Here is a 15,115-nt window from a genome sequence, read left to right on the forward strand (position 1 = left end):
AATATTAAAATGAATACCACAATCACGGCATCAAATGTAAATAAAAAGTTTTTCTTACTTATTACAACTATACTTGTAAAGCTATAAAACTTGTACAGCATCAAGCAGGAGGAATTACCGTAACACTGAAACAATTACAGAAGTAAAATTATGAAATAAAATCTGGGCTTATTAACTTGGTTGAAATGGTGTTTATCATCCCATCCAATGAAAGTCCCTGTTTCCTTTTCTTCTACGACAGCACCAAGTAGCAAAAGTATCCTTGCTTTTCAATCTACTAAGATTTTAAGCACTGTCTGGAATTCTCTCATTTTTCTGAATGACGCTAACCATGAGAGAGCAGATTCTCTGGTGGTTCAAAATACAGAATATTTTATACTATAATTACATTTTACGTACATTATTATTATTATTATTATCTAAAACGTTAGTTTCCATACTTGGTTATAAACAATAAAAAAAAAAAAAAAAAAAAAATAGAGTAAATAAACATTCAAAATATTAACTTGGACTAACCTGGGCATCGACTGCAACTTCTAATTACATATCGTGGCATCAATCATTGTGGTATAGATGTATCAAACAAAAATCTTTCTAGAATTAAAAATACGTATACACAATCACCTCGCTAGGATCACTAACAAAAGTTGCATTTATAAATAACAGAATTTTCGCATAGCCATTCTAAACTTTTGTTGAAATTACTCAAACGTTTTCAGAGGTATATAGTATTTCTAAATGGATTTTGTTCGATACCATGAAGATATATTGTGATGATGATTGATGCCATGAGATGTGAGGAGCTCTAGTCGATGTTTCATGGGGGGTGGGGGAGTACCCACTGAAATTTTCGGCAATTATTATATGCCACGTATTCCACACTCAGTTACAATTAGTATTTGTGATCATTTTCACTTTAGGTCATTAAGTTCTGAAAAATTCAGAACACTAAAAACAGCACGCTGAGAAGGATAGTATGTAAAACAGAAATAGGAACTCTAAATATCATCAGATCTAAATATTATTAACCGTAAAAGTAGTTCCCCGTTCACGACAGACGAACTCAGCCACAGTCGGTGCGAGAATAAAGCTCATACCTTAATAACCTCGTCACTTACACAGCAAACTCTAGTAGCTTTCACTCTCACGATTTCATCAGGTGTCCACTCAACTCAGACTGAGTTAATTCTTGAACTGCACTTGGATACGAGAATCACTAAGGAATATATATTCCTCTGTCACCTTGAATCCAGCAACCCAGACCGCCTGGTTAGTAGGTAGATGTCCTACTTACTACTTCACAGAGACTCTTGGAATACTTATACATTACAATAGACTTTAAACGAAAACGGGTAAGTATATGGATACACATACATATATCATATAGGTATGTGTACTTCAGAAGTATGGTAGCTAACCAACCAGTTCCACAGATCTAGAAATTACAAAGTCTACCTCTTGACCCAAACTTCAAGTAGTTCTGTCATCACTCATACTTTACATCGATTACCGTATATACATTTGACACAAATATCAGAAATCCAATAATCAAACTTCACAATATAATTTTATATTCATATAAGATACAAATCTGATTTTGAGCTAATACTCGAATAAATAAAAATTAAAAACAAAATTGTGTAGAACAAGTTAGCTTCAGAACTCAGAACAGCGAGTAAGTCCATCTTCCACATCTTTGGAAGTAACATGAAAAATATCGCGGAGTTGACAAATAGTTTATGAACTTTTCAATCCGAAGTATTCACAAATTCCTGTTCATTTCAAATAAATAAATTCTTCCATTTTTTGAAGAAGGGAAGGAACTTAAAACGCTAACCGCTTATCTTGCTGTATTGCTAAACTAATGTACTGAAATAAAAATTGTGTACGTCTTGAGATTTGATTTCGACCCAGTTTTCTTTAGGAATTTCCTAGCTTCCTAGCTAAAAATTCCTATAGTTTCAGTAGCAAAGGAAATGAACATATGATCATCTTTTAATTTGGAATATTTCGTGTGTTTTCGCTTACAGGCTGTCTCTGCAGCATTTCCTATCTCTTTACATGATGAAGCTAAATGGAAAGGTGCAAATGTGTCTACATATGTGACGTCCCATACCAGTCGTTGTCCCATTTTCCAAGGGGTTAATGTCACTCCATCTGGTCATTCCTTATCATCTCGGGACATTCCAGATAATTCTAAAATACTTGAGATATCAATACTGGCAAGAGCTTGTCTTATTATATTATTTAGCTCTCCATGACGACAAATTCGACCTCTACTCCTAAAACACTTTAGTGCATGTAAGCCTTTTTCATCAACCTGTTCTTGACAAGTACATTTGAAACTATGACACATATTTAAACCGAGACGCAGAGTGACACAAATTTGAAACGTGTTGTCCAAGAAGTTCCAATATTTTTTGACGGTGAAGCCTGTAGCCATGCACCAGATTCTTTTCTTTGTAAGGATTTGAAACGGGCAATATCAGATGTATTTTCAGGGACCAATTCTTTATCATTTATTCCGGCTGTATAACCGAATGGATTGTATTCCAAAACTGCTACGAATGTCTCAAACATTGAAATATTTTGAATAATTACAATTTATATACTGAAATCACAGTTTATATTGACAAATATTACTATGCATTGCGACAATAACGAAACAAGACTGATTTTTTCTGTAAAATTAATTTTCACACCGAAGTTTGTAGTAGTGAATCTTGCACAAGACCTTGGGGACACGTGCAGAAATTTCAGCTCGTATAACGAGTTGTGAGTACAGACTGGGGTTGTGATACCTCGTCGCAGTTTCAATAATAGGACAAAATGTGAATATCAACCTCTAAGCGTGCTTAGGGAAATCACCAAACGGAAACATCTGAGGTACTGAAAAAGGTCTGTGGGGACAATTGCTTCTCTCGTTGCCGTGTATCTGAATGGCATAAGAAGTTCAGTGATGGCAGAGTTTTGCTTGGTAGTATCTTGGAAAATTATTAAATGAGCGACAAGCAATCTAACACGTCTTCAACAAAATTAAAATACACATGAAATGTCTCCTTCATGCACTTTATCTCACGAGTATATGCTTAAAACAAGTTACTGCCAAAATTTTGTTTTGACGTACCACCATCATTCTATGCCAGTTTCGCAAAGGAATGAACATGGAGAGTCAGAAAGACACTTTATATGTTTTTCTTGTACCTAGTAATCAACACATACTTTTAGAGATATATACTTTAAGTCGATAAAATAAAACAGCAAAATATATTTAGCTAGAAGGAAGTTAAAATAATTACCTACTCAGTGATCCTTTTCAAGACTAAATCAGGTCACGGTGAAATCAGTTCAAACAAAAAGGATTATGTTTGTTGCTACAAAATAGAAACTATAACACATGTGTACATCTAAATTTTATTAACTCCAAACAAAAGGCCTGCCATATTAGGAAACTAATCACAAATGAAATTATTTATAACAATAAATGCAGAATTGTAAACTGGAGAAATTTTGATGACTATAATGTTTCGCAATAGTGACAGGGACAAACATATCTCATGTACATATATAGAGATTCATAAAGTTATAGCTATGTTTGTCATCACATAGTATCAAGAGAATCACTGTATTTTTACTGTTTCAGTTTACACTGCAATGAAATCAATATGCAAAACTTGCCATTATTCGACTACAATGGCTCCTTGTCTTCACTATAGCAGATTTGTCCTTGTGAGATTACTCGAAGCGATTTTCGAAATGTGATAGCTGTATCATTTCAGTACTAAACTGAATTATTACTGTAAATAACATTAACAGGTGATTCCTAATTCGACTACACTTCATTAATTCTAAACAAATTTACTACTTCACATTGTACATGCTAACCTACTTATACTAATTAGAAACAAACCGAAGGTAACATATATATATATTTTATTTTCTTACCTCTTAAGTGCTCCAAAATTTACAATTATTATCTAACAACAATATTTCGAAAGCTAATTATCATTCTTTCTCAAGGTTTTATGGATGAAGATTAAGATTTATACTTCTAAACAATATTTTTCTCAGATATAAAGTTCTCCAACACTAACTCCAATTTCTGATTAATTACGTACGTTACCTTCAATTACAGTAAAGGAATTAAACTCAATAATATAATGCGTATTGATAAATACCTAGGTATACCGCTCATTCAACTGTCTTTTAATATACAATTATTTTTATTAAAATTAATTTGTATGTAATAGAAGTTTCTTTTTAACACGATAAATAATTGTGCTATGTCTTACCTAGTTGGCCAACTGAATCCGAACCCCAACCAAATAACTGACCCCATTCATTCACTGCAAGTGTGTGTTGAGCTCCACAAGCAGCACGTTTGATATTGTACGCTTGTAATGCATCTATTAGCTCTGTAAAAATAAGAATTGTATTTATTTATAAATAATTATTGACTACATTTCGTACTTCCACAATGTCAAGAAAATGCTTTAGAAATTCAACAGCTGCTTTTCTGAAGTGACTGAACTATAAGGCTGTCACATTAACTTCAATCTGCTCATTCACTAATACAAACTACAAGAAACTATTCATTTGTTCAAGCTGCTTCAATTCAGCCGTGCATACTAATAAATGTAAGATCCATGGTTTGAAATTATGGGACTGATGAAATACCTGGAGAATTTTTGTAATGCTTAATACAAGTGTAGACCTGAGCCTTCTGATTATAACACAAGGACGTAACCATTTACACATTTTTACTCGGCATCACTTATCTGTACCAAGTACTAAAATGGTGATGAGTTAGTTTTAGAAAGCTGAAAGTAGTGACGTGAGTGATGCGACGTTACAAGATAATGTACGTGCGTAACAACATCGCATCTCTAGATTTTCGTGAGGCTTTCTTGTTTCATGACATTCATTTCTCATTCTATGAATTTTCACTATCACTCAACTGCACTAATCATTTGCTTCGTTGGGTCTAGATGACATAACTACGGGATGTTAAAAAGATTTCGTCGATATTACTTTCATGTGCAATCGTTTTGAATAAATTTTGGATGTATGTCTAATACTGAAAAGGTTTTTACTTTTAATAATTGTCAGATATTTTAATACTTAGGCTTGTAATATTTGCAGTACCGAAAGGTAAAGCAAGATAAAGGTCTGGCACAATCATCCCTATAAACGAGAGTGAAGCTTTAAAGAATGGTTGGTGATATTTTTCTTAAACATTACTTTTCACATAAAACCAGTCTATGAGATAAAATTTGTTACCATTGAGGCTTCATTTTCTTTTCACACAGTTCATAGACTGCAATGCTCATCATAAATTACAATTTTTAATATGAATCAATAAAGACTTAAGGTTGAGCACGAAATTTGAGTCAGTTTAATCGGTAGTTGGCAAACAAAATAAAAGCCAAAGGCCTATCGCCAAACAAACAAACAAACAAACAAAAAAACTTGGTGCCCAATGGCGATCGGGAATTTTGTGGCCTGATCCAAAAAACTGCAGATTCAAAATTGCAGGTAAAATCCATATCAAATCAACCAATGATAATTGCTGATAACATTTATTTATTTTTATTTTTGCGCACACAGTTTCACCTACATTTAGAGAACTGAAAACAAAAATGAAATGAAATTAAATCTTTCAGTTTTACGTCCCACGATTATGTCGTGTAGGCTGAGGTAATGATAAGAACGAATAAAATGATGGAATGAAGAAAGTGGGAGGAAATAGAAGAACATCGAGGAAACTACGCAAACGGTGTTTGGTATTTGTCCACCACGCAGCTCACTTGGCTCGAGCTGGAATCGAACCAGAGGTGAATATTCCATCACTGAGTCACCGCGGCTCCTGATGGATTTGAGAAGTACTTGCTCATTTTTTAGGTGTTCAGTTTTCTTTTGAATGGCCATTTTGTATGGGCGCGAAGGCCCATTTTGCACTTTATAAAGGTTAGCGGTGAAAGCTTAGCTCCGTTATTTTTGAGGATACTTATTTCAAACAGAAGCACTTGAAAGATAACTAAATGTGCAAAATTTTATATTCAGTGTACACTTACGCCCACTATTCTACGAATACCTTTAAAAATGTTTAAAAGTTAAAGTTTGAGAAACGAAAATTGTCATTTTTGAAATTATAATTTTTAAAGTAAACCCTTCATCTTTATTTTATTTTCTATAAATCAGCTTCGTGGTATATTACTTCCTAAAAAAAGTTTGGTGGATGAGAGTCTTTTCCTTTTTTTATAGGTTATAAAATGTGATTTTTCGAAAATCTGCTACGTTCAACCTGAAATATTTCTAATATTCACAAAACAATCGTTATTTGTACAGTAATAAGTGTTTTAAATCTGATAATTGAGAATTGGCTAGTTTTGATTTGTGGTTTATTTTTATGTGACGAAATTCGGTTTATTAGCAATTAAAGTACAACTAAACTGAGAGTTCATTCTACAATTCAACTATATATGTTAGGTCAGTTTAACTGTGCATGCTCTTTCATTGTAATACTGTAATAATTTATTGCGAAAACTAATTGTTATTTATATTTTAAAGGAAATGATTATTGAAAATTAAACGCTGTTTTGTCTTACGTAATTCTCGAGGTCATGAAATTCATACAGTAGTTGAGACCACTTTATTAATAGGAAGCCATACGTATTTAGCTTACTGCTTAAATATACAAAATAATACAAACTACAAAGAAAAACTTCTTTAAAGTCGGCGCGGCCAAATAATCCTCAGCCGGCTAGGTTCTATTGAAGCCACTCTGCAACTTTGTAAACTGCAAAATGGGCTTACACGCCTTACAAAATCCCCTCTTAAAAGAAAACTGAAAATCTAAAAAACTAATAAATGCTTGTTTTCAGCTACTAAATATAGTACAACTGTGTATATAAAAATCATTAGAAACTAAATATATTTTGTTAGCACCCTTCTAATCTGAAATTTGTGTGATTTCAAAAAGCCTGCATGTGGATTGTAAACTGTCAATCTAATCCAGTCAGGATTGTACTAGTCAAGATGCAGACTGAAATATCAGAAAAGTATGAGTAAAAATATGCATTAATACTAACTTTTTTTTTTTTTTTTACTTTAATTAAGTAAATGATGTAAACATATACTACATACTCCTTATGCATATATTTTGGTGCATTACCATATATTCCAACATCCAGAAAAACTACGAGTATGAAATAAAACTTATATAACAGATTCGTTACATAACTATTCAGAAATGATTACAATTTCAGAACTTGATAAGTCAGTATGGCGCAAAGACTCCAAGTGCTGCAATCAGGGTCTCTATACATCGTAGCATCGAATCAAACAGGAGTTGGGGGTGTTCCTGACGAATCGCTGCCACGCTGCTTGTTACAAGTCCACAAGATATCGACAATGTCTGTTATTGTTTTTAGAGTGTCATGGGTGTAGAGAGGATAGCAGATAACAGGCAAAACTGATTACGTATTTGAAGTCTGGGGCTAAAGTCCAATTACCATTAGGTATGTTTCGCTTTAGTGCCGAAAATTGTGCTACCAGTGTACTTCAAGTTCCCGGGTTTGGGCTGGAAGTCAGGATTCTTCTCCAAGTGGGAGATGTAGTTCAGTTTCACTGTCAGCGTCGGAAAGTACTTAAATTGTAAAGAAATAAACAAAATTGTGTCGCTGGATATGTTCCCTTTCTTGCTTTAAACACTGGGAAATCTATGCTTGCGAACATTTGCTTACCAACTTCTCAACTTAATAATGTCATTTAATAACTCAACTCAATTTAATAAATGTCAATGAAGTACAAAATGAGCGAATTACATGTTGACTGATAATTAATAATATACATCTTACCTGGCTTTTTTCTTGATTTCGAATGTCCAAGCTGCCCATAATCGTTACTCCCACAAGAATACACTTGACCACTGTCTGTCACTAGAACTGTGTGATTATCTCCACAAGCAACTGCAAGGTAGAACAGTTTACAAGCATGATTTTATATTTCCTTCTCGTAACTATTTTAATAAGTAAGACTTACATTCCACATCATTAGCGGTGTACATTTCCTTAATATGAAACTTTCAGCGTAGTGAGAACATAAATCATTAAATTGTACGATACCAGTATATATAAAATCTTTATTTCAGTTCAGTTCTAGCCGCCGGTCTAGTGGCTAGTGCGCATCGGTGCACGAAGTCACGAGTTTGATTCCCAATGGAAGAGCAACTCAATACATTGTGGTGGTTCAGATTTCACCTTGGACCGTATGTCCACGTCTCATATTGCCTTGGTGCTGAAAGCCTCAGTGGCAGAGCGCTTACCTCTATTGAGTGGTGTCCCTGGTTTAATACCCGGCCAAATAAGTTTGTGGTGGACATCATGTCCATGGGTTTTCTCGGCGTGCTCCCGTTTCCTTTCCTCCCACATTCTCACTCCATCAAATCTTCTACCATCATTCATTTCCTTTAATCATCCGTCTCTCTCTAAAAGTACTGGAAAGGTTTGAGGAATGCCTTTGAGTCTCATCCTAAACGAAGACAAAGCCCGATCTACACTCCTCACAGGAGAAAGCGGGCAGCTTCTTAGGCGGATAACGTAGGTGGGGACCGACTGACTCTCGGGATAAGGAGTCAGCCTCTACCAGATGCCAACAGCCTCCTCGCAGAGCGGATGGTCAGGTCACCTTCTTGACCTTAGGAGGGGAACCTGTCCTAAAAGGCGGATGAAACACGAGATGGTCAACGGCATGGAGATACAGAAAGTAAATGAGAATACTTCCACACTACCACATTATCGTTTTCCCAGGAGGAAATAAATATAATGATGGTTCTCCCTGAGGTAAAATAATCCTCCGTTCAGGTTTCAAAGTGGGGATCACTCCCGGAAGAATCATCAAAGGAGAAAATCATAATTTTATTTTAGCATAGGAACCTGGGACGTGCGAACTTTACGACGCGCGGGTAAACTTGAAAATTTAAAAATGGAATTGGATAAATGTAAAGTGAACATAGTGGGTTTGAGTGAAGTGATGGTCAGAAAAGGACGAGACAGTATCGGGAATTGCACAATATCCTATTCGGGTGGCGTTAAGGTCGAGAGGTGTCATAATAGCAATGAGGAATGAAACAACAAAAAGAGTAACCAAAGTCGAATGTTGCAGTGACCTCTTGATGTTTCTAAAGCTAAATGCAAAACCAGTGAATATTGTGATAATACAAGTGTATATAGCAACAATGAATTAGAAGTAATATATGACAAGATTAGTGACATATTGCATCAGGAGGGAAGAGATAAGGTCAATGCCATAGTAATGGGAGACATCAATAGTGTAGTGGGAGAAGGAGTTGCGAATAATGTGGTGAGACCATTTGGATTAGGTAGAAGAAGCGCACAGGGCCAGATGCTGATCGACTTCTGTAGGCAAAATTATATGATGACCAATACGTGGTTTAAGAAAGAAAGGAAAAGCTGTACATGTGGAAACGTCAGCGATAAGTAAAGTTATTCTATCGATTACGTTTTTGTCAAGCAACGTTTCAAAAATATAAAACGTGAAGACCATGCCGAGAGTGGACATTGATTCGGTTCACAATCTCCTAGTGAAGAAAGAGCAAACCTGGTTAAAGTCAATCAAGAAAAATGGGAGGGGAAATAGAAAATGGAACTTAAAGCGACTAAGAAATATGGACAGTGATGTGAAAGAAGAGATTGAAGAAAAATTCTGTGCAATCAGCAATATGGTAAGCAGTGTAGAAAATAGATACAGAAAAGTTAAACAGATTCTACTGGACACACTCCACTACAATATTAGGTCATTCCACGTCAGTTCAACCAAGGCTTTTAACCCACTATCTCAGATTTGGATGAAAATTGGTAGTGTTATAAAACTTTTTATGCTGATTACAAGTGTGTAAATTTTATTACAATAGTATCAGTGGTTCAGAAGTTATTGCATTTCACAAAGAGAAGAAAATCCATTTTTAACAGTCGCGACACGATATTTCCCCCTTTTAGAAGAACACTAAAACAATCATATTTCGGTTCCTATTAATGCCAGAAACATGGTTCTTTTTCTATTCAGATTGTCTTTAAGATGTTTACCATTAAAAACATGAAAACTTTCCTTAGAGCTGATAGAAAATTTATAAAGTCATTTGAAAAGTAACATTTTGTAAAAAAAAAAAAAAAAAAAAAAAAAAAAAAAAAAAAAAAACTAGAACGCCATTTTGTAAACTTCAAACCTTTATTTCTCAAAATCCCTATCATGGATTTCAATGAATTTATTTTTGTTTGAAAGCTTATTATATCTAGTTTCACATATACAAAAATTCTGATGGACCATCCCAGTCAGTGTTGCCAACTGATTGCGAAATAAACATTTTCCAATAACTTCCATACGATTTAACATATCCACCCCAACATTGGCATAAGTACTATTCGGTATCTTAGAAACACGTCTGTGGGCATTACCATTCCTCCCAAGCAACCCAGTTGTCAGGGTTCCCAACCAATTTCAGGGTTTCCTGTCACAGCGTTAGACGTATCTGTGCCACATTTTGCAGTAACCTTATTACATCTATTTTCACTATACAAAAATTGTGATGGGCCATCGAAGTACTGAGGAAATATCCCAGTCAGTGTTGCCAACTGATTGAGAAATAAACTTTTTCCAATAACTTACATACGATTTAACATACCCCCTCCCAAAAAATATTGGTATAAGTACTCTTCGGTATCCTGTAAATACGTCTGTAAGCATTACCACTCCTCCCAAGCAAAAGTTATCAGGGTTGCCAACCAATTTCAGGGTTGCCTATCATAGTGTTAGACGTGTCTGTGCCCACACTGTATTATTACGTGCGACATTACAAATACACGAAATCGTGTGAACCAAATACCTCTAATAACTGAACTACCAATTTCGTATATTCACTCTGCTCTCATTTCCAAACAATAGCGAAATTAGTCTTTTTCTTTCTTTCTCTGAAAATGTCCATGACACTAGAAAAATTACTACATGGTTCAACGCTCTAATCTTTCTGAAAATCAGAGTTAGTGAATGTATTTGAACATCTTTCAAAAACTGTTTACCCCGCATAACGGAGGGCGTATCTACTTGTGTATTTATAACAAGTAAAGTCTTATGCTGCTGTTCTAATGTAGTATTGTTATTGTTAGAATTAAGGAAACTGTTGTATCTCAATGTGATTCCCCCAACTAGCTATAACTATTCAACACGAAGTTACTGCTTTCTTTCAGATGATATGAAACATGACGTACCAACAGTTTCAAACACAGAAACTGGTAATGTCGGATTTAAAACAAAATTTTCCTCGCGTAACAAAAGTACAATATTTTACTGATGGGTGTGGAGCCCAATATAAAAACTGCAAACCCTCTTTTTTTTTTTTTTTTTTAACAAGCCTTTGAAAGTCCCCTTGCGATGGAATTGGTGGAGCTTTCAACTGGGTTGTGACAAAAGCAAACTTTCAGAGACCATTGTCTGATCAAATAAATACATGTGCCCTTATGTATCATTTCTGTGAAGAAAACATCATTAACACCATGTTTTTCTTTGTGGCTGTTCTTCGTGCCACACTTCAACAAAGATTTCTGAGAGCAAAAACAATTTCGGGAACAAGTGAAATGTATTGTTTTGAAAAAACTGGTCCATTCAGATTGGATCGAAGCGTACAAGTCTGGATGAAGATTTTAGTTAGTGAATAGTGATGAAGGTAATGCATTAGTAAATTTCCTACATCTCCATGGTCCATCTCCCAAATTTTATTGGGCTGAAAATGATTCCTGTTGTGTTTCGTTTACTCACATCTTATGTAAAGTTGATATAAGAACTGCTACTGGCAGAACATACCAGTTATCTCCAAAGTCTCTGCAAGTAGTTACTTCAATGTGGGAAACCGTTTACAAAAATTACTTGATGTTAATATCTAATTACAGAAAAATCGAATATCCATTTTATGTGCCATAACATGTACCCCTTATAATACTGTCAAGCTTGTTATATTTGCTTCTTTGGTAGTTATTCTGATTAACATTCAAAAATGCTAATGCTCATTTATTGTTCAGATTATTGTATTTTTCCCTTAGCTATAAATTTTCGAAACTCCCTATTTCTCCTGCGTGCGTGCTCGGATGACCCATCACAATTTTTGTATAGTGAAAATAGATGTAATAAGGTTACTGCAAAATGTGGCACAGATACGTCTAACGCTGTGACAGGAAACCCAGAAATTGGTTGGCAACCCTGACAACCGGGTTGCTTGGGAGGAATGGTAATGCTCACAGACGTGTTTCTAGGATACCGAAGAGTACTTATACCAATGTTGGGGTGGATATGTTAAATCGTATGGAAGTTATTGGAAAATGTTTATTTCGCAATCAGTTGGCAACACTGACTGGGATGGTCCATCACAATTTTTGTATATGTGAAACTAGATATAATAAGCTTTCAAACAAAAATAAATTCATTGAAATCCATGATAGGGATTTTGAGAAATAAAGGTTTGAAGTTTACAAAATGGCGTTCTAGTTTTTTTTTTTTTTTTTTTTTTTTTTTTTTTTTTTTTTTTTTTTTTTTTTTTCACAAAATGTTACTTTTCAAATGACTTTATAAATTTTCTATCAGCTCTAAGGAAAGTTTTCATGTTTTTAATGGTAAACATCTTAAAGACAATCTGAATAGAAAAAGAACCATGTTTCTGGCATTAATAGAAACCGAAATATGATTGTTTTAGTGTTCTTCTAAAAGGGGGAAATATCGTGTCGCGACTGTTAAAAATGGATTTTCTTCTCTTTGTGAAATGCAATAACTTCTGAACCACTGATACTATTGTAATAAAATTTACACACTTGTAATCAGCATAAAAAGTTTTATAACACTACCAAATTTCATCCAAATCTGAGATAGTGGGTTAAATTTCCTCAAACTTTTGGTTGAATTGACGTGGAATGACACTATTGACAGGCTGGAAAGAGCTATGCTTAAGATGGAGAAACGCAGAAGGGTGAAACTACGGGTATCAAAGAATACAGAAGGCTGAATAACGAACTGAGAAGAGAGAGACAAAGCCAAAGAGAAGTATATGGGACAGATATGTGCAGAAATAATGGAACCTCATAGGGCACAGCAGATATGATCTGATGTATTAGAAAGTACAAGAAGTAAGAGGAAAAGCTCACAAAAGTATACGCATGTTTGGAATCGAAGAGCAACAAGGTCATGTAATCACTGACCATCAAATAATCCTTAGAATCTGGGAGAGATACATAAAGGATCTGTATTACTAGAAGAACCGTCCCAAAGATATTGCGATCGAAGCAAAGGAACAGGTGGATGACGAAGGAAAAGGACCTAGTGTATTGAAAAGTGAAGTAGTACAAGCCATGAAAGACATGCGACGGAGAAAACAATTGCAGGCAACGACATATCAGCAGATTTGCTCAGGTGATTAGGAGACAATGAAATGGAAGTACTGACTTCATTTATTCAGAGAATGGACAAGATCTACCTGAGTGGAGAATGGTCAGAGGATTTTCTTGATGTTACAATAGTTGTATTATCTAAGAAAAAGCCAGCAAAGAAGTGCAGTGACTGAAAAAAATTATTGTGCCCATACTGACAGTTGGCTGGAAAGTAAAATAGAAGTGATGGTGGAGGAAGATTAGTTTGGACTCCGGAAAGGAAAAGGCACATAGATGCTACTGGGTTGATGACAATTATATCAGAACGATTCTTGACGTAAAGGAAGAGTTGTGTTGTGTTCCATCAACTGGCAAAAACCTTTCGACTGGGTCAATTGGACGAAACTTCTGAAAATACTTACAGAAATCGGGGTCAACTGGAGAGACCGACGGACTCGTTTGCAACCTTTATATACAACAACGAGTGAAGTTGTGCTTGAATCAAAAAGAAACCGACAGTATGGAGATCGAAAGAGAAGTAAGATAAGGATGTAGTATGTCACCCCAATTATTCAACATTTCCAGTGAATCTTTAAAGAAGGAAGCGTTAATGGTAACTGGCAATTTCAAGATTGGAGAGCAGATCATTAACAAGGTCAGGTACACACATGATACGGTTATTATACAGGATGTCTACTAAAATTCCAAAATGAAATTTCGTGACTTTTTCGTGACCTTTTCTTTACCAAATCATAAAATTTTCTAACATTTTCACGAGAGAATTTGGGTGCGAATTAGGCCGAATTTTCATCCATGCGATACAAACTTATTTTGCTTGCAATTCGGTAGCATCTAAAGCCGATCATAGACATTTTTGGTGGTGAATTTTGACGTTTTATAGAACAAAATTTTTCAATCTGTACTTACATTTGCACAGTTTAAAAAAATCGTGACTCAAAAGCTAAATTTCGTGACTTTTTCGTGACTTTCGTGACCGATAGACACCCTGTTATAGCTAGAACCAAAGAAGGACTACAGGAGATCATGGACAAAATAAATGAAACTGGGAAACAATATGGAATGGAAATCCATGTCGAGAAATTGAAAATCTCTCTTACGAGTCAAAGCAGAACAAAAAGAACTTGAAGAGAACTTGACGATAATTTCAAGTATCTGGTAAGTATTTTGACATAAGACTCTTACTACACTTACTACACCAAAGAGACAGTCAAGTATTTCCGTAGCCAAAGTGGCATTCAACAAGAAAAGATCACTCTTAACTAACAGGCTAAATAATATCGGACTAAAGAAAAAACTGGTCAAGTGCTGCGTATGTAGTATTGGACTTTATGGTTCAGAGATTTGGACATTACGGAAGTTAGAAAAGAAATATTTAGAGCTTCGAAATGTGATATGAAGGAAGATGGAGAAGATAAAATAGATGAAGAGAGTAACAACCAGACATTTTAAAATAGGTAGGAGAAAAGAGGACGTTTTTAGCCAGCATCCTTCGTAGAAAGGCCAATTGGATTGGAAATTGTTTTCTTCATATCGCCATACAGGAAAAGATGGTAGGAAATCGAGGAGTAGGAAGAACAACACAATTGATTGATGATTTGAAAAGCAGAAGAAAATAGTGGGAGTTAAAAGAAGCTGAAGATTGAAAAACGTAGAGGAAACATTTTCAG

At 35.0% G+C, this 15,115-nt stretch overlaps 1 protein-coding gene across 3 annotated transcripts in view; it reads right to left on the reverse strand.

Moving 5' to 3' along the window:
• Positions 1 to 15,115, reverse strand: part of Herc4 (HECT and RLD domain containing E3 ubiquitin ligase 4) — a 171,408-nt gene that overhangs the window by 141,600 nt on the left and 14,693 nt on the right. For all 3 annotated transcript variants that reach the window (XM_081726048.1, XM_081726055.1, XM_081726061.1), the window contains exons 3-4: positions 7,860 to 7,970; positions 4,293 to 4,415 (exon numbers count right to left, since the gene is read on the reverse strand). In XM_081726048.1, the coding sequence (XP_081582174.1) occupies positions 4,293 to 4,415; positions 7,860 to 7,970 (234 nt within the window). The remainder of the gene's footprint in view (positions 1 to 4,292; positions 4,416 to 7,859; positions 7,971 to 15,115) is intronic.

The sequence above is a fragment of the Thermobia domestica genome, chromosome 1 (genome assembly GCF_964235325.1).
Source record: "Thermobia domestica chromosome 1, izTheDome1.hap1.1, whole genome shotgun sequence".
NCBI lineage: Eukaryota > Metazoa > Arthropoda > Insecta > Zygentoma > Lepismatidae > Thermobia > Thermobia domestica.